Consider the following 20873-nt stretch of genomic DNA (forward strand, 5'->3'; position numbering starts at 1 on the left):
ATCAATACAATTTACCTTTTCTTTACACTGTTCTAATGAAAGTACATTTCCATAATATCAGCTATCTTCCATAAACGTCAAACAAGGATGAACCCATGTGCTTCAGTTTACAGAAACAGATGATTTAGCATATCTATTTCCTTCTTAGAATGTCAACATTCTGGAAAGTGGGAGTTGTGCAAAAGCTAATTTAACAACTAATTACACTCAACAGAGAAGTTGGGGATTAACGTTGGACCGCATTCATGTAAAGTACTGGCTCTACCATAGAGATTCATCCCCTTACTATAATAGCTGTGTTGCAATATTGATACAACTTGATTTTCTGCAAAGTCCTCCAAGTAAAGCACAGGTCCATGATATCAGATGTCTTTCATAAAGGCACAGAAGGGATTTGAACCCATGATCTTCGGTTTACAAGACCAACGCCTTACCACTTGGCCACCATGTCACTCTAAGTTCTGAATTATATATCAACATTCAGGAAAGTAGTAGTTGTGTAAATGTGAATTTGGCACGCAAATAAACTCAGTGGAGAATCTTGGGATTGAACCGAGGACCTCATCCATATTTTGCATGCACTCCCCCTCTGAGCTTCCATCCCATTTCATTTGCAGATAAAATGCAATATCAATACAATGTACTTTTTATATACACCACTCCATTGAAACTACAAGGAAATGATAGCAGCAATTCTTAAACCAGGTACAGACTGGGATCGAACCCATAAACTTCAGTTTTTGAAAATGACGCCATAAAAGATGGCAATCATGCCACTTCTGTTCTATAATTGTACGAACAGGGATTGAAGGAATGTTCTTCAGATTACAAAACCAAATTATTTAGCACGTCTCTGTTTCCTGCTTAGAATTACAACATTCTGTAAAGTAGGATGGTTGGGTCAATGCAGTAATTTTAAATGGAGAAGCTGGGGATTGAACCCAGGACCTCATACATGCGAAGCATGCGCTCTACCACTGAGCTACATCCCCGTTCTGGGAAAGATTAAAAATGTATCTTATTTTATTTTATTTCACCTTTATTTAACCAGGTAAGCTAGTGGAGAACAAGTTCTCATTGAGAACTGCAACCTGGCCAAGATAAAGCAAAGCAGTGCGACACAAACAACAACATAGAGTTACAAATGGAATAAACAAGCGTACAGTCAATAACACAATAGAAGAAAAGAAAGTCTATATTCAGTGTGTGCAAATGGCATGAGGAGGTAAGGTAATAAATAGGCCATGGTAGTGAGGTAATTACAATTTAGCAAATTAACACTGGAGTGATAGATGAGCAGATGATGATGTGCAAGTACAAATACTGGTGTGCAAAAGAGCAGAAAGTAAATAAAAACAATATGGGGATGAGGTAGGTAGATTGGGTGGGCTATTTACAGATGGCCTATGTACAGCTGCAGCGATCGGTTAGCTGCTCAGATAGCTGATGTTTAAAGTTAGTGAGGGAAATATAAGTGTCCAGGTTCAGCGATTTTTGCAATTCGTTCCAGTCATTGGCAGCAGAGAACTGGAAGGAAAGGCAGCCAAAGGAGGTGTTGGCTTTGGGGATGACCAGTGAGATATATCTGCTGGAGCGAGTGCTACGGGTGGGTGTTTTTATCGTGACCAGTGAGTTGAGATAAGGCGGAGCTTTACCTAGCATAGACTTATAGATGACCTGGAGCCAGTGGGTCTGGTGACGAATAGGTAGCGAGGGCCAGCCGACTAGAGCATACAGGTCGCAGTGGTCATATCAATACAATTTACCTTTTCTTTACACTGTTCTAATGAAAGTACATTTCCATAATATCAGCTATCTTCCATAAACGTCAAACAAGGATGAACCCATGTGCTTCAGTTTACAGAAACAGATGATTTAGCATATCTATTTCCTTCTTAGAATGTCAACATTCTGGAAAGTGGGAGTTGTGCAAAAGCTAATTTAACAACTAATTACACTCAACAGAGAAGTTGGGGATTAACGTTGGACCGCATTCATGTAAAGTACTGGCTCTACCATAGAGATTCATCCCCTTACTATAATAGCTGTGTTGCAATATTGATACAACTTGATTTTCTGCAAAGTCCTCCAAGTAAAGCACAGGTCTATGATATCAGATGTCTTTCATAAAGGCACAGAAGGGATTTGAACCCATGATCTTCGGTTTACAAGACCAACGCCTTACCACTTGGCCACCATGTCACTCTAAGTTCTGTATTATATATCAACATTCAGGAAAGTAGTAGTTGTGTAAATGTGAATTTGGCACGCAAATAAACTCAGTGGAGAATCTTGGGATTGAACCGAGGACCTCATCCATATTTTGCATGCACTCCCCCTCTGAGCTTCCATCCCATTTCATTTGCAGATAAAATGCAATATCAATACAATGTACTTTTTATATACACCACTCCATTGAAACTACAAGGAAATGATAGCAGCAATTCTTAAACCAGGTACAGACTGGGATCGAACCCATAAACTTCAGTTTTTGAAAATGACGCCATAAAAGATGGCAATCATGCCACTTCTGTTCTATAATTGTACGAACAGGGATTGAAGGAATGTTCTTCAGATTACAAAACCAAATTATTTAGCACGTCTCTGTTTCCTGCTTAGAATTACAACATTCTGTAAAGTAGGATGTTGGGTCAATGCAGTAATTTTAAATGGAGATGCTGGGGATTGAACCCAGGACCTCATACATGCGAAGCATGCGCTCTACCACTGAGCTACATCCCCGTTCTGGGAAAGATTAAAAATGTATCTTATTTTATTTTATTTCACCTTTATTTAACCAGGTAAGCTAGTGGAGAACAAGTTCTCATTGAGAACTGCAACCTGGCCAAGATAAAGCAAAGCAGTGCGACACAAACAACAACATAGAGTTACAAATGGAATAAACAAGCGTACAGTCAATAACACAATAGAAAAAAAGAAAGTCTATATTCAGTGTGTGCAAATGGCATGAGGAGGTAAGGTAATAAATAGGCCATGGTAGTGAGGTAATTACAATTTAGCAAATTAACACTGGAGTGATAGATGAGCAGATGATGATGTGCAAGTACAAATACTGGTGTGCAAAAGAGCAGAAAGTAAATAAAAACAATATGGGGATGAGGTAGGTAGATTGGGTGGGCTATTTACAGATGGCCTATGTACAGCTGCAGCGATCGGTTAGCTGCTCAGATAGCTGATGTTTAAAGTTAGTGAGGGAAATATAAGTGTCCAGGTTCAGCGATTTTTGCAATTCGTTCCAGTCATTGGCAGCAGAGAACTGGAAGGAAAGGCAGCCAAAGGAGGTGTTGGCTTTGGGGATGACCAGTGAGATATATCTGCTGGAGCGAGTGCTACGGGTGGGTGTTTTTATCGTGACCAGTGAGTTGAGATAAGGCGGAGCTTTACCTAGCATAGACTTATAGATGACCTGGAGCCAGTGGGTCTGGTGACGAATAGGTAGCGAGGGCCAGCCGACTAGAGCATACAGGTCGCAGTGGTCATATCAATACAATTTACCTTTTCTTTACACTGTTCTAATGAAAGTACATTTCCATAATATCAGCTATCTTCCATAAACGTCAAACAAGGATGAACCCATGTGCTTCAGTTTACAGAAACAGATGATTTAGCATATCTATTTCCTTCTTAGAATGTCAACATTCTGGAAAGTGGGAGTTGTGCAAAAGCTAATTTAACAACTAATTACACTCAACAGAGAAGTTGGGGATTAACGTTGGACCGCATTCATGTAAAGTACTGGCTCTACCATAGAGATTCATCCACTTACTATAATAGCTGTGTTGCAATATTGATACAACTTGATTTTCTGCAAAGTCCTCCAATTAACGCACAGGTCCATGATATCAGATGTCTTTCATAAAGGCACAGAAGGGATTTGAACCCATGATCTTCGGTTTACAAGACCAACGCCTTACCACTTGGCCACCATGTCACTCTAAGTTCTGAATTATATATCAACATTCAGGAAAGTAGTAGTTGTGTAAATGTGAATTTGGCACGCAAATAAACTCAGTGGAGAATCTTGGGATTGAACCGAGGACCTCATCCATATTTTGCATGCACTCCCCCTCTGAGCTTCCATCCCATTTCATTTGCAGATAAAATGCAATATCAATACAATGTACTTTTTATATACACCACTCCATTGAAACTACAAGGAAATGATAGCAGCAATTCTTAAACCAGGTACAGACTGGGATCGAACCCATGAACTTCAGTTTTTGAAAATGACGCCATAAAAGATGGCAATCATGCCACTTCTGTTCTATAATTGTACGAACAGGGATTGAAGGAATGTTCTTCAGATTACAAAACCAAATTATTTAGCACGTCTCTGTTTCCTGCTTAGAATTACAACATTCTGTAAAGTAGGAGTGGTTGGGTCAATGCAGTAATTTTAAATGGAGAAGCTGGGGATTGAACCCAGGACCTCATACATGCAAAGCATGCGCTCTACCACTGAGCTACATCCCCGTTCTGGGAAAGATTAAAAATGTATCTTATTTTATTTTATTTCACCTTTATTTAACCAGGTAAGCTAGTGGAGAACAAGTTCTCATTGAGAACTGCAACCTGGCCAAGATAAAGCAAAGCAGTGCGACACAAACAACAACATAGAGTTACAAATGGAATAAACAAGCGTACAGTCAATAACACAATAGAAGAAAAGAAAGTCTATATTCAGTGTGTGCAAATGGCATGAGGAGGTAAGGTAATAAATAGGCCATGGTAGTGAGGTAATTACAATTTAGCAAATTAACACTGGAGTGATAGATGAGCAGATGATGATGTGCAAGTACAAATACTGGTGTGCAAAAGAGCAGAAAGTAAATAAAAACAATATGGGGATGAGGTAGGTAGATTGGGTGGGCTATTTACAGATGGCCTATGTACAGCTGCAGCGATCGGTTAGCTGCTCAGATAGCTGATGTTTAAAGTTAGTGAGGGAAATATAAGTGTCCAGGTTCAGCGATTTTTGCAATTCGTTCCAGTCATTGGCAGCAGAGAACTGGAAGGAAAGGCAGCCAAAGGAGGTGTTGGCTTTGGGGATGACCAGTGAGATATATCTGCTGGAGCGAGTGCTACGGGTGGGTGTTTTTATCGTGACCAGTGAGTTGAGATAAGGCGGAGCTTTACCTAGCATAGACTTATAGATGACCTGGAGCCAGTGGGTCTGGTGACGAATAGGTAGCGAGGGCCAGCCGACTAGAGCATACAGGTCGCAGTGGTCATATCAATACAATTTACCTTTTCTTTACACTGTTCTAATGAAAGTACATTTCCATAATATCAGCTATCTTCCATAAACGTCAAACAAGGATGAACCCATGTGCTTCAGTTTACAGAAACAGATGATTTAGCATATCTATTTCCTTCTTAGAATGTCAACATTCTGGAAAGTGGGAGTTGTGCAAAAGCTAATTTAACAACTAATTACACTCAACAGAGAAGTTGGGGATTAACGTTGGACCGCATTCATGTAAAGTACTGGCTCTACCATAGAGATTCATCCACTTACTATAATAGCTGTGTTGCAATATTGATACAACTTGATTTTCTGCAAAGTCCTCCAATTAAAGCACAGGTCCATGATATCAGATGTCTTTCATAAAGGCACAGAAGGGATTTGAACCCATGATCTTCGGTTTACAAGACCAACGCCTTACCACTTGGCCACCATGCCACTCTACGTTCTGTATTATATATCAACATTCAGGAAAGTAGTAGTTGTGTAAATGTGAATTTGGCACGCAAATAAACTCAGTGGAGAATCTTGGGATTGAACCGAGGACCTCATCCATATTTTGCATGCACTCCCCCTCTGAGCTTCCATCCCATTTCATTTGCAGATAAAATGCAATATCAATACAATGTACTTTTTATATACACCACTCCATTGAAACTACAAGGAAATGATAGCAGCAATTCTTAAACCAGGTACAGACTGGGATCGAACCCATGAACTTCAGTTTTTGAAAATGACGCCATAAAAGATGGCAATCATGCCACTTCTGTTCTATAATTGTACGAACAGGGATTGAAGGAATGTTCTTCAGATTACAAAACCAAATTATTTAGCACGTCTCTGTTTCCTGCTTAGAATTACAACATTCTGTAAAGTAGGAGGGTTGGGTCAATGCAGTAATTTTAAATGGAGAAGCTGGGGATTGAACCCAGGACCTCATACATGCAAAGCATGCGCTCTACCACTGAGCTACATCCCCGTTCTGGGAAAGATTAAAAATGTATCTTATTTTATTTTATTTCACCTTTATTTAACCAGGTAAGCTAGTGGAGAACAAGTTCTCATTGAGAACTGCAACCTGGCCAAGATAAAGCAAAGCAGTGCGACACAAACAACAACATAGAGTTACAAATGGAATAAACAAGCGTACAGTCAATAACACAATAGAAGAAAAGAAAGTCTATATTCAGTGTGTGCAAATGGCATGAGGAGGTAAGGTAATAAATAGGCCATGGTAGTGAGGTAATTACAATTTAGCAAATTAACACTGGAGTGATAGATGAGCAGATGATGATGTGCAAGTACAAATACTGGTGTGCAAAAGAGCAGAAAGTAAATAAAAACAATATGGGGATGAGGTAGGTAGATTGGGTGGGCTATTTACAGATGGCCTATGTACAGCTGCAGCGATCGGTTAGCTGCTCAGATAGCTGATGTTTAAAGTTAGTGAGGGAAATATAAGTGTCCAGGTTCAGCGATTTTTGCAATTCGTTCCAGTCATTGGCAGCAGAGAACTGGAAGGAAAGGCAGCCAAAGGAGGTGTTGGCTTTGGGGATGACCAGTGAGATATATCTGCTGGAGCGAGTGCTACGGGTGGGTGTTTTTATCGTGACCAGTGAGTTGAGATAAGGCGGAGCTTTACCTAGCATAGACTTATAGATGACCTGGAGCCAGTGGGTCTGGTGACGAATAGGTAGCGAGGGCCAGCCGACTAGAGCATACAGGTCGCAGTGGTCATATCAATACAATTTACCTTTTCTTTACACTGTTCTAATGAAAGTACATTTCCATAATATCAGCTATCTTCCATAAACGTCAAACAAGGATGAACCCATGTGCTTCAGTTTACAGAAACAGATGATTTAGCATATCTATTTCCTTCTTAGAATGTCAACATTCTGGAAAGTGGGAGTTGTGCAAAAGCTAATTTAACAACTAATTACACTCAACAGAGAAGTTGGGGATTAACGTTGGACCGCATTCATGTAAAGTACTGGCTCTACCATAGAGATTCATCCCCTTACTATAATAGCTGTGTTGCAATATTGATACAACTTGATTTTCTGCAAAGTCCTCCAATTAAAGCACAGGTCCATGATATCAGATGTCTTTCATAAAGGCACAGAAGGGATTTGAACCCATGATCTTCGGTTTACAAGACCAACGCCTTACCACTTGGCCACCATGCCACTCTACGCTCTGTATTATATATCAACATTCAGGAAAGTAGTAGTTGTGTAAATGTGAATTTGGCACGCAAATAAACTCAGTGGAGAATCTTGGGATTGAACCGAGGACCTCATCCATATTTTGCATGCACTCCCCCTCTGAGCTTCCATCCCATTTCATTTGCAGATAAAATGCAATATCAATACAATGTACTTTTTATATACACCACTCCATTGAAACTACAAGGAAATGATAGCAGCAATTCTTAAACCAGGTACAGACTGGGATCGAACCCATGAACTTCAGTTTTTGAAAATGACGCCATAAAAGATGGCAATCATGCCACTTCTGTTCTATAATTGTACGAACAGGGATTGAAGGAATGTTCTTCAGATTACAAAACCAAATTATTTAGCACGTCTCTGTTTCCTGCTTAGAATTACAACATTCTGTAAAGTAGGAGTTGGTTGGGTCAATGCAGTAATTTTAAATGGAGATGCTGGGGATTGAACCCAGGACCTCATACATGCAAAGCATGCGCTCTACCACTGAGCTACATCCCCGTTCTGGGAAAGATTAAAAATGTATCTTATTTTATTTTATTTCACCTTTATTTAACCAGGTAAGCTAGTGGAGAACAAGTTCTCATTGAGAACTGCAACCTGGCCAAGATAAAGCAAAGCAGTGCGACACAAACAACAACATAGAGTTACAAATGGAATAAACAAGCGTACAGTCAATAACACAATAGAAGAAAAGAAAGTCTATATTCAGTGTGTGCAAATGGCATGAGGAGGTAAGGTAATAAATAGGCCATGGTAGTGAGGTAATTACAATTTAGCAAATTAACACTGGAGTGATAGATGAGCAGATGATGATGTGCAAGTACAAATACTGGTGTGCAAAAGAGCAGAAAGTAAATAAAAACAATATGGGGATGAGGTAGGTAGATTGGGTGGGCTATTTACAGATGGCCTATGTACAGCTGCAGCGATCGGTTAGCTGCTCAGATAGCTGATGTTTAAAGTTAGTGAGGGAAATATAAGTGTCCAGGTTCAGCGATTTTTGCAATTCGTTCCAGTCATTGGCAGCAGAGAACTGGAAGGAAAGGCAGCCAAAGGAGGTGTTGGCTTTGGGGATGACCAGTGAGATATATCTGCTGGAGCGAAGTGCTACGGGTGGGTGTTTTTATCGTGACCAGTGAGTTGAGATAAGGCGGAGCTTTACCAAGCATAGACTTATAGATGACCTGGAGCCAGTGGGTCTGGTGACGAATAGGTAGCGAGGGCCAGCCGACTAGAGCATACAGGTCGCAGTGGTCATATCAATACAATTTACCTTTTCTTTACACTGTTCTAATGAAAGAACATTTCCATAATATCAGCTATCTTCCATAAACGTCGAACAAGGATGAACCCATGTGCTTCAGTTTACAGAAACAGATGATTTAGCATATCTATTTCCTTCTTAGAATGTCAACATTCTGGAAAGTGGGAGTTGTGCAAAAGCTAATTTAACAACTAATTACACTCAACAGAGAAGTTGGGGATTAACGTTGGACCGCATTCATGTAAAGTACTGGCTCTAGCATAGAGATTCATCCCCTTACTATAATAGCTGAGTTGCAATATTGATACAACTTGATTTTCTGCAAAGTCCTCCAATTAATGCACAGTTCTGAATAATATATCAACATTCAGGAAAGTAGTAGTTGTGTAAATGTGAATTTGGCACACAAATAAACTCAGTGGAGAATCTTGGGATTGAACCGAGGACCTCATCCATATTTTGCATGCACTCCCCCTCTGAGCTTCCATCCCATTTCATTTGCAGATAAAATGCAATATCAATACAATGTACTTTTTATATACACCACTCCATTGAAACTACAAGGAAATGATAGCAGCAATTCTTAAACCAGGTACAGACTGGGATCGAACCCATAAACTTCAGTTTTTGAAAATGACGCCATAAAAGATGGCAATCATGCCACTTCTGTTCTATAATTGTACGAACAGGGATTGAAGGAATGTTCTTCAGATTACAAAACCAAATTATTTAGCACGTCTCTGTTTCCTGCTTAGAATTACAACATTCTGTAAAGTAGGAGTTGGTTGGGTCAATGCAGTAATTTTAAATGGAGATGCTGGGGATTGAACCCAGGACCTCATACATGCGAAGCATGCGCTCTACCACTGAGCTACATCCCCGTTCTGGGAAAGATTAAAAATGTATCTTATTTTATTTTATTTCACCTTTATTTAACCAGGTAAGCTAGTGGAGAACAAGTTCTCATTGAGAACTGCAACCTGGCCAAGATAAAGCAAAGCAGTGCGACACAAACAACAACATAGAGTTACAAATGGAATAAACAAGCGTACAGTCAATAACACAATAGAAAAAAAGAAAGTCTATATTCAGTGTGTGCAAATGGCATGAGGAGGTAAGGTAATAAATAGGCCATGGTAGTGAGGTAATTACAATTTAGCAAATTAACACTGGAGTGATAGATGAGCAGATGATGATGTGCAAGTACAAATACTGGTGTGCAAAAGAGCAGAAAGTAAATAAAAACAATATGGGGATGAGGTAGGTAGATTGGGTGGGCTATTTACAGATGGCCTATGTACAGCTGCAGCGATCGGTTAGCTGCTCAGATAGCTGATGTTTAAAGTTAGTGAGGGAAATATAAGTGTCCAGGTTCAGCGATTTTTGCAATTCGTTCCAGTCATTGGCAGCAGAGAACTGGAAGGAAAGGCAGCCAAAGGAGGTGTTGGCTTTGGGGATGACCAGTGAGATATATCTGCTGGAGCGAGTGCTACGGGTGGGTGTTTTTATCGTGACCAGTGAGTTGAGATAAGGCGGAGCTTTACCTAGCATAGACTTATAGATGACCTGGAGCCAGTGGGTCTGGTGACGAATATGTAGCGAGGGCCAGCCGACTAGAGCATACAGGTCGCAGTGGTGGGTAGTTTACGGCTCCCTAAATTTTATCAGCACATCGATTGTGCGACCCGGGCTGGCAAAACTCTGGATCATTGTTATTCTAACTTCCGTGACTCATATAATGCCCTACCCCGCTCTCCTTTCGGAAAATCTGACCACGACTCAATTTTTTTGCTCCCAGCCTATAGACAGAAACTAAAACAGGAAGGACCCCTGCTCAGGTCTGTTCATCGCTGGTCCGACCAATTGGATTCCACGCTTCAAGATTGCTTTGATCACGTGGACTGGGATATGTTCCGCATAGCGTCGAAAAACAACATTGATGAATACACTGATTCTCTGAGCGAGTGTATTAGCAAGTGCATCAGTGATGTTGTACCCACAGCGTCTATTAAAACATTCCCCAACCGGAAACTGTGGATTGATGTCAGCATTCGCGCAAAACTGAAAGAGCGAACCACTGCTTTTAATCAGGGCAAAGTGACCGGAAACATGACCGAATTCAAACAGTGTAGCTATTCCCTCCGCAAGGCAATCAAAAAAGCTAACCGTCAGTATAGAGACAAAGTGGAGTCGCAATTCAACGGCTCAGACACGAGAGGTATGTGGTCTGCAGTCAATCACGGACTACAAAAAGAAAAACCAACCCCGTCGCGGACCACGATGTCTTGCTCCCAAGACAGACTAAACAACTTCTTTGCTCGCTTTCATAGGACAATACAGTGCCACTGACACGGCCCGTTACCAAAACTTGCAGCCAATGTGAGTAAAACATTTAAACGTGTTAACCCTCGCAAGGCTGCCGGCCCAGACAGCATCCCCAGCTGCGTCCTCAGAGCATGCTCAGACCAGCTGGCTGGTGTGTTTACGGACATATTCAATCAATCCTTATCCCAGTCTGCTGTTCCCACATGCTTCAAGAGGGCCACCATTCTTCCTTTTCCCAAGAAAGCTAAGGTAACTGAGATAAATGACTACCGCTCCATAGCACTCACTTATGTCATCATGAAGTGCTTTGAGAGACTAGTCAAGGACCATATCACCTCCAACCTACCTGACACCCTAGACCCACTCCAATTTGCTTACCGCCCCAATAGGTCCACAGACGACGCAATCGCAATCACACTGCACACTGCCCTAACCCATCTGGACAAGAGGAATACCTATGTAAGAATGCTGTTCATTGACTACAGTTCAGCATTTAACACCATAGTGCCCTCCAAACTCGTCATTAAGCTCGAGACCCTGGGTCTCGACCCTGCCCTGTGCAACTGGGTCCTGGACTTCCTGACGGGCCGCCCCCAGGTGGTGAGGGTAGGTATCAAAATCTCCACCCCGCTGATCCTCATCACTGGGGCCCCATTAGGGTGTGTGCTCAGCCCTCTCCTGTACTCCCTGTTCACCCATGACTGCGTGGCCATGCACGCCTCCAACTCAATCATCAAGTTTGCAGACGACACAACAGTGGTAGGCTTGATTACCAACAACGACGATACGGCCTACAGGGAGGAGGTGAGGGCCCTCGGAGTGTGGTGTCAGGAAAATAACCTCACACTCAACGTCAACAAAACAAAAGGAGGTGATTGTGGACTTCAGGAAACAGGAGAGGGAGCAGCCCCCTATCCACATCGACGGGACAGCAGTGGAGAAGGTGGAAAGTTTTAAGTTCCTCGGCGTACATATCACGGACAAACTGAAATGGTCCACCCACACAGACAGCGTGGGGAAGTGCCTCTTCAACCTCAGGAGGCTAAAGAAATTTGGCTTGTCACCAAAAACACTCACAAACTTTTACAGATGCACAATCGAGAGCATCCTGTCAGGCTGCATCACCGCCTGGTACGGCACCTGCACCGCCCACAACCGCAGGGCTCTCCAGAGGTTGGTGCGGTCTGCCCAACGCATCACCGGGGACAGACTGCCTGCCCTCCAGGACACCTACAACACCCGATGTCACAGGAAGGCCAAAAAGATCATCAAGGACATCAACCACCCGAGCCACTGCCTGTTCACCCCGCTATCATCCAGAAGGCGAGGTCAGTACAGGTGCATCAAAGCGGGGACCGAGAGACTGAAAAACAGCTTCTATCCCAAGGCCATCAGACTGTTAAACAGCCATCACTAACATTGAGTGGCTGCTGCCTACTGACTCAACTCTAGCCACTTTAATAATAGAAAAATGTATGTAATAAATGTATCACCAGCCACTTTAAACAATGCCACTTTATATCATGTTTACATACCCTACATGACTCATCTCATATGTATATACTGTACTCTATACCATCTACTCTGTCTTGCCTATGCCGTTCGGCCATCACTCATTCATATATTTTTATGTACATATTCTTATTCATTCCATTACACTTGTATGTATAAGGTAGTTATGAAATTGCTAGGTTAGATTACTTGTTAGATATTACTGTATAGTCGGAACTAAAAGCACAAACATTTCGCTACACTCGCATTAACATCTGCTAACCATGTGTATGTGACAAATACAATTTGATTTGATTTGATTTGAAGGGGCTTTGGTAACAAAAATAAAAGACTGTTCCACTGTAGAATATATAGACTGTGTTCTACTGTAGAAGACTGTGTTCCACTGTAGAATATATAGACTGTGCTCTACTGTAGAATATATAGACTGTGTTCTACTGTAGAATATAAAGACTGTGTTCCACTGTAGAATATATAGACTGTGCTCTACTGTAGAATATATAGACTGTGTTCTACTGTAGAATATAAAGACTGTGTTCCACTGTAGAATATATAGACTGTGCTCTACTGTAGAATATATAGACTGTGTTCTACTGTAGAATATAAAGACTGTGTTCCACTGTAGAATATATAGACTGTGCTCTACTGTAGAATATATAGACTGTGTTCTACTGTAGAATATAAAGACTGTGTTCCACTGTAGAATATATAGACTGTGCTCTACAGTAGAATATATAGACTGTGTTCTACTGTAGAATATAAAGACTGTGTTCCACTGTAGAATATATAGACTGTGCTCTACTGTAGAATATATAGACTGTGTTCTACTGTAGAATATAAAGACTGTGTTCCACTGTAGAATATATAGACTGTGCTCTACTGTAGAATATATAGACTGTGTTCTACTGTAGAATATAAAGACTGTGTTCCACTGTAGAATATATAGACTGTGCTCTACTGTAGAATATATAGACTGTGTTCTACTGTAGAATATAAAGACTGTGTTCCACTGTAGAATATATAGACTGTGCTCTACTGTAGAATATATAGACTGTGTTCTACTGTAGAATATAAAGACTGTGTTCCACTGTAGAATATATAGACTGTGCTTTGCAGTAGACCATAAAGAGGGGACCATAAAGAGCATTACAATGACACTGTGCTCGTGCATGGACTCGTGCTGCTAACATGGGGCTTGAGCTACTGCGCATGTTAGAGCGCAGATGCACAAACACGCAACTCTGACATACACAGTCTCTCTCCCTGCCTCTCTCACACAGTCTCTCTCCCTGCCTCTCTCACACACAGTCTCTCTCCCTGCCTCTCTCACACACAGTCTCTCTCCCTGCCTCTCTCACACACAGTCTCTCTCCCTGCCTCTCTCACACACAGTCTCTCTCCCTGCCTCTCTCACACACAGTCTCTCTCCCTGCCTCTCTCACACACAGTCTCTCTCCCTGCCTCTCTCACACACTCTCTCCCTGACTCTCTCTCCCTGCCTCTCTCTCTCTCTCTCTCCCTGACTCTCTCTCCCTGCCTCTCTCTCACTCTCTCTCCCTGCCTCTCTCTCTCTCCCTGCCTCTCTCACACACACTCTCTCCCTGCCTCTCTCACACTCTCTCCCTGCCTCTCTCTCCCTGCCTCTCTCTCTCCCTGACTCTCTCTCCCTGCCTCTCTCTCACTCTCTCTCCCTGACTCTCTCTCACGCTCTCTCTCACACACACTCTTCCTCTCCCTGACTCTCTCTCTGACTCTCTCTCACTCTCTCTCTCTGAATCACTCTCACTCTCTCTCCCTGACTCTCTCTCACACTCTCACACTCTCTCTCACACACTCTCTCTCTGCCTCTCTTACACACACTCTCTCTCCCTGCCTCTCTCTCACACACACTCTCGATCCCTCGTTTTCACAACCTCCCTCACTTTCACCCACGTACGCTCCCTCCCTCCCTACCTCTCTCCCTCCCTCCCTCTCTAACGCCCTCTCTCCCTCCCTCCGTCTCTCTTCTGACAGATATATGGTCATTGTGTGGGCAGGCGGAAGGAGCTGGGTTGAACTTGAGAACGGCACACGAGAGGAGACGGAGGAAAGGACATGATGCTGCTGCAGTAACCGACATCGTTGTTAAAACATCGCAGCAACCAGCGTAGCAACCAGAGTGTCAAGGTAAGATAAACAGCTCTCTCTTCATTCTGCAGTAACTCTCATTATGACATTCTATCTCTCCCTCTTTCCCTCTCTCTCTTTCAATCTCTCCTCTCTACCTCCATCTTTCCCTCTCTCCCTCAATCTCTCCCTCTCTCCTCTCTGTATGCCTCTCCATCTCTGTCTCTTTCTCTCTATCTGTCAGTCTCTCTCCCTTGGTGTCTCTCTCGGTCTGTCTGTCTGTTGTATTGTGACGAGTCAGGACAATATGACTGAGAAAGGTTGGTAGACATAATCAGTATGTGTGTAATGCCAGAATACTGTGTATAATGTTAGACTGCTCTGTTTATATATAATGTGTATAATGTTAGACTGCTCTGTTTATATATAATGTGTATTAGATGTTAGACTGCTCTGTTTATATATAATGTGTATTAGATGTTAGACTGCTCTGTTTATATATAATGTGTATACTGTTAGACTGCTCTGTTTATATATAATGTGTATTAGATGTTAGACTGCTCTGTTTATATATAATGTGTATACTGTTAGACTGCTCTGTTTATATATAATGTGTATTAGATGTTAGACTGCTCTGTTTATATATAATTTTATCACGAACGTCGTATGAAGGAGACCAAGGTGCAGCGTGCGTATCGTTCCACATTTTCATTTAAATGCGAAACTTTGCAAGACAGACAATAAACTATAAACAAAAACAACAAACCGTGACGACAGAGGAGCAACGTGCACTAACTCAAAATAATCTCCCACAAACACAGGTGGGAAAAACACTTACTTAAATATGATCCCCAATTAGAGACAACGATGACCAGCTGCCTCTAATTGGAGATCATACAAAACCCCAACATAGAAAAAATAAACTAGAACCAAACATAGAACTAAATAAACTAGATAACCCCAGTCACGCCCTGACTTACTCTACCATAGAAAATAAGAGCTCTTCTATGGTCAGGACGTGACAAATGGGTATTACATGTTAGACTATTCTGTTTCTATATAATGTGTACCCGCATAACACCAGTCTCAACGTCAACAGTGAAGAGGCGACTCCGGGATGCTGGCCTTCTAGGCAGAGTTGCGAAGAAAAATCCATATCTCAGACTGGCCAATAAAAAGAAAAGATTAAGATGGACAAAAAAAATGTCTCCTCTCTCTCTGCCTCTCTGTGTCTTTCTCCCTGAGTCGCCTCTTCACTGTTGACATTGAGACTGGTGTTTTGCGGGTACTATTTAATGAAGCTGCCAGACATTTCTAAGTGACCCCAACTTTTTGAGCGGTAGTGTATACTAATACAATTGGTGAGAGAAAGATATTTTGTTTAATAAATATTACATTTTCGGAAAGTAAAAAAAATGATGGCCAAAATTGGCACCCCTGTTTTCAATACCTCACCTTACGAGGATAAGGGCACATAGTATTTCTCCAAAATGTTGTATGAGATGGGAAAACACATTGAGAGGGATCTCAGACCATTCCTCCATACACTCTTAGAAACATGGTGCTAACTACAACCTAAAAGGGTTCATATTGAGAGGGATCTCAGACCATTCCTCCATACACTCTTAGAAACATGGTGCGAACTACAACCTAAAAGGGTTCTTCGGAAGCCCCCATAGGAGAAGCCTTTGAAGAATCCCTTTTTGGTTCCAGGTAGAACCCTTTTGAGTTCCATGTAGAACCCTTTTGAGTTCCAGGTAGAACCCTTTTGAGTTCCATGTAGAACCCTTTTTGGTTCCATGTAGAACCCTTTACACAAAACATGTGGCTCAGTTGGTAGAGCATGGTGTTTGCAATGCCAGCATGGTGTGTGCAACGCCAGGGTTGTGGGATCGATTCCCACGGGGGGCCAGTACCCAAAAAAAATACATGAAATGTGTGCGTTCACTACTGTAAGTTGCTCTTATCCAGAGCGTCTGTAAAATAAGCACAGACAAAGATACTGTATGGAGGAATGGTATAAGATCCCTCCCAATGTGTTTGCCAAATTACAAACATTTTAGAAAAGGCTCAGAGCTGTTTTCATCGTAAGGGGAGGTATTGAAAGGTATTGAAACGGGGGTGCCAATAATTGTGACCCCTATCTTCTTGAGAGAAAAAAATATGATTACCTGTTAAACAAAATCTCTGTCTGAACAATTAGAATAAAATAACTGTAAAACATTTTTTTTTGCATACAATATAGCTCAGTATTTGTTTTATTTATTTTATACAGTCTTTTTGCTAACATTTATCAAGGGTTTAATAATGTTGGACCCCACTGTATATCTAAATGTTTTTAATAATGTTGAACCCAACTGTATATCTAAATGTTTATCGAGGGTTTAATAATGTTGAACCCCACTGTATATCTAAATGTTTATCAAGGGTTTAATAATGTTGGACCCCCACTGTATATCTAAATGTTTATCAAGGGTTTAATAATGTTGGACCCCACTGTATATCTAAATGTTTATCAAGGGTTTAATAATGTTGGACCCCCACTGTATATCTAAATGTTAATCAAGGGTTTAATAATGTTGGACCCCAACTGTATATCTAAATGTTTATCAAGGGTTTAATAATGTTGGACCCCAACTGTATATCTAAATGTTTATCAAGGGTTTAATAATGTTGGACCCCAACTGTATATCTAAATGTTTATCAAGGGTTTAATAATGTTGGACCCCACTGTATATCTAAATGTTTATCAAGGGTTTAATAATGTTGGACCCCAACTGTATATCTAAATGTTTATCAAGGGTTTAATAATGTTGGACCCCAACTGTATATCTAAATGTTTATCAAGGGTTTAATAATGTTGGACCCCAACTGTATATCTAAATGTTTATCAAGGGTTTAATAATGTTGGACCCCACTGTATATCTAAATGTTTATCAAGGGTTTAATAATGTTGGACCCCACTGTATATCTAAATGTTTATCAAGGGTTTAATAATGTTGGACCCCAACTGTATATCTAAATGTTTATCAAGGGTTTAATAATGTTGGACCCCAACTGTATATCTAAATGTTTATCAAGGGTTTAATAATGTTGGACCCCCACTGTATATCTAAATGTTTATCAAGGGTTTAATAATGTTGGACCCCAACTGTATATCTAAATGTTTATCAAGGGTTTAATAATGTTGGACCCCAACTGTATATCTAAATGTTTATCAAGGGTTTAATAATGTTGGACCCCAACTGTATATCTAAATGTTTATCAAGGGTATAATAATGTTGGACCCCAACTGTATATCTAAATGTTTATCAAGGGTTTAATAATGTTGGACCCCACTGTATATCTAAATGTTTATCAAGGGTTTAATAATGTTGGACCCCAACTGTATATCTAAATGTTTATCAAGGGTTTAATAATGTTGGACCCCAACTGTATATCTAAATGTTTATCAAGGGTTTAATAATGTTGGACCCCACTGTATATCTAAATGTTTATCAAGGGTTTAATAATGTTGGACCCCACTGTATATCTAAATGTTTATCAAGGGTTTAATAATGTTGGACCCCACTGTATATCTAAATGTTTATCAAGGGTTTAATAATGTTGGACCCCAACTGTATATCTAAATGTTTATCAAGGGTTTAATAATGTTGGACCCCACTGTATATCTAAATGTTTATCAAGGGTTTAATAATGTTGAACCCAACTGTATATCTAAATGTTTATCAAGGGTTTAATAATGTTGGACCCCAACTGTATATCTAAATGTTTATCGAGGGTTTAATAATGTTGAACCCCACTGTATATCTAAATGTTTATCAAGGGTTTAATAATGTTGGACCCCACTGTATATCTAAATGTTTATCAAGGGTTTAATAATGTTGGACCCCACTGTATATCTAAATGTTTATCAAGGGTTTAATAATGTTGGACCCCACTGTATATCTAAATGTTTATCAAGGGTTTAATAATGTTGGACCCCAACTGTATATCTAAATGTTTATCAAGGGTTTAATAATGTTGGACCCCACTGTATATCTAAATGTTTATCAAGGGTTTAATAATGTTGGACCCCAACTGTATATCTAAATGTTTATCAAGGGTTTAATAATGTTGGACCCCAACTGTATATCTAAATGTTTATCAAGGGTTTAATAATGTTGGACCCCAACTGTATATCTAAATGTTTATCAAGGGTTTAATAATGTTGGACCCCAACTGTATATCTAAATGTTTATCAAGGGTTTAATAATGTTGGACCCCAACTGTATATCTAAATGTTTATCAAGGGTTTAATAATGTTGGACCCCACTGTATATCTAAATGTTTTTAATAATGTTGGACCCCACTGTATATCTAAATGTTTATCAAGGGTTTAATAATGTTGGACCCCACTGTATATCTAAATGTTTATCAAGGGTTTAATAATGTTGGACCCCAACTGTATATCTAAATGTTTATCAAGGGTTTAATAATGTTGAACCCCAACTGTATATCTAAATGTTTATCAAGGGTTTAATAATGTTGGACCCCAACTGTATATCTAAATGTTTATCAAGGGTTTAATAATGTTGGACCCCAACTGTATATCTAAATGTTTATCCATCCAACAGAATGGACCTGAGGATAATTCTCCTCCTGCTAACTCTAGCCCAGTCTGCAGAGAGCGGAGGAAAACCTGCAAAGAAAGTCAAGAAGGGAAAGCAGGTCATATGTCCTTCGTAAGTTCTTCTCAGTGGTTGTAGTATCCAATCAAACTTTATTAGCTACGTGCCCCCGAATTACAACAGGAGTAGACCTTACAGGGAAATGCTTACTTACAGGCTCTAACCAATAGTGTGGGGAAAAAAGGTGTGTGTTGTGTGTGTGTGTGTGTGTGTGTGTGTGTGTGTGTGTGTGTGTGTGTGTGTGTGTGTGTGTGTGTGTGTGTGTGAGAGTGTGTGTGAGTGAGTGAGTGAGTGAGTGTGTGAGTGTGTGTGTGTGTGTGTGTGTGTGTGTGTGTGTGTGTGTGTGTGTGTGTGTGTGTGTGTGTGTGTGTGTGTGTGTGTGTGTGTGTGTGTGTGTGTGTGTGTGTGTGTGTGTGTGTGTGTGTGTGTGTGTGTGTGTGTGTGTGTGTGTGTGTGTGTGTGTGTGTGTGTGTGTGTGTGTGTGTAGGTAAGTAAAGTAATTAAACAACAGTAAAAAGACATTAGAAAATAAGAGTAGCAAGGCGATATACAGACACCGGTTAGTCAGGCTGATTGAGGTAGTATGTACATGTAGATATGGTTAAAGTGACTATGCATATATGATAAAGAGAGAGTAGCAGCAGCGTAAAAGAGGGGTTTGGGGTGGGGGGGGAGGGCACACAATGCAAATAGTCCGGGTAGCCATTTGGTTACCTGTTCAGGAGTCTTATGGCTTGGGGGGGAAAAACTGTTGAGAAGCCTTTTTGTCCTAGACTTGGCACTCCGGTACCGCTTGCCGTGAGGTAGTAGAGAGAACAGTCCATGACTGGGGTGGCTGGGGTCTTTGACAATTTTTAGGGCCTTCCTCTGACACCGCCTGGTGTAGAGGTCCAGGATGGCAGGCAGCTTTGCCCCAGTGATGTACTGGGCCGTACGCACTAGCATGTCACGGTTGTCGCGGGGTAAAGACCAAGGCGCAGCGGGTTGCGTGCTCATCATTATTTTATTTATAGGTGAACACGAAAAAACAATAAACAAAGAACGACAGTACGACAGTTTCGCAGGCTACACACAAAAGCAATGCAAAAAACAATCTCCCACAAAGGGACAGGTGGAAAACAGACTCCCTAAGTATGACTCTCAATCAGAAACAACGATGTACAGCTGAGAGCCATACCAGGCCAACAAAGAAATACACAACATAGAAAACCTAGAATACAAAACAAGAACATAAACCAAAAATCCCAGAACACATAAATCCAACACCCCTCTACATACACACACACCCCGAACCATATAAAACAAATACCCCTCTACCTAAATACATAGCCCAAACCACATGAAACAAACACCCCCTGCCACGTCCTGACCAACAATAACCCCTATACCTGGTCAGGACGTGACACTACCCTCTGAAGTGCCTTGCGGTCGGAGGCCGAGCAATTGCCGTACCAGGCAATGATGCAACCGGTCAGGATGCTCTCGATGTTGCAGCT

General features: G+C 41.0%; 1 protein-coding gene and 8 non-coding genes across 9 annotated transcripts in view; 1 reads left to right on the forward strand and 8 right to left on the reverse strand.

Annotated features, from left to right (window-relative positions):
- Positions 1 to 920: 920 nt before the first annotated feature.
- Positions 921 to 992, reverse strand: trnaa-cgc (transfer RNA alanine (anticodon CGC)). The gene has a single exon. It is a non-coding gene; the product is annotated as a tRNA-Ala (tRNA).
- Positions 993 to 2670: 1678 nt separating this feature from the next.
- trnaa-cgc (transfer RNA alanine (anticodon CGC)) lies at positions 2671 to 2742 on the reverse strand. Its single transcript has one exon. It is a non-coding gene; the product is annotated as a tRNA-Ala (tRNA).
- A 1680-nt stretch (positions 2743 to 4422) lies between these two features.
- On the reverse strand, positions 4423 to 4494 carry trnaa-ugc (transfer RNA alanine (anticodon UGC)). The gene has a single exon. It is a non-coding gene; the product is annotated as a tRNA-Ala (tRNA).
- Positions 4495 to 5632: 1138 nt separating this feature from the next.
- Positions 5633 to 5704, reverse strand: trnat-ugu (transfer RNA threonine (anticodon UGU)). Its single transcript has one exon. It is a non-coding gene; the product is annotated as a tRNA-Thr (tRNA).
- Positions 5705 to 6173: 469 nt separating this feature from the next.
- On the reverse strand, positions 6174 to 6245 carry trnaa-ugc (transfer RNA alanine (anticodon UGC)). Its single transcript has one exon. It is a non-coding gene; the product is annotated as a tRNA-Ala (tRNA).
- Positions 6246 to 7383: 1138 nt separating this feature from the next.
- trnat-ugu (transfer RNA threonine (anticodon UGU)) lies at positions 7384 to 7455 on the reverse strand. The gene has a single exon. It is a non-coding gene; the product is annotated as a tRNA-Thr (tRNA).
- Positions 7456 to 7926: 471 nt separating this feature from the next.
- Positions 7927 to 7998, reverse strand: trnaa-ugc (transfer RNA alanine (anticodon UGC)). The gene has a single exon. It is a non-coding gene; the product is annotated as a tRNA-Ala (tRNA).
- A 1575-nt stretch (positions 7999 to 9573) lies between these two features.
- Positions 9574 to 9645, reverse strand: trnaa-cgc (transfer RNA alanine (anticodon CGC)). The gene has a single exon. It is a non-coding gene; the product is annotated as a tRNA-Ala (tRNA).
- A 4841-nt stretch (positions 9646 to 14486) lies between these two features.
- Positions 14487 to 20873, forward strand: part of LOC106591637 (glycine receptor subunit beta) — a 60414-nt gene continuing 54027 nt past the window's right edge. Inside the window, 2 exon segments of the mRNA XM_045713987.1 lie at positions 14487 to 14767; positions 19324 to 19431. Of these exon segments, the coding sequence (XP_045569943.1) occupies positions 19325 to 19431 (107 nt within the window). The 5' untranslated portion in view covers positions 14487 to 14767; position 19324.

The sequence above is a fragment of the Salmo salar genome, unplaced genomic scaffold (assembly GCF_905237065.1).
Source record: "Salmo salar unplaced genomic scaffold, Ssal_v3.1, whole genome shotgun sequence".
NCBI classification, from domain to species: Eukaryota; Metazoa; Chordata; class Actinopteri; order Salmoniformes; family Salmonidae; genus Salmo; species Salmo salar.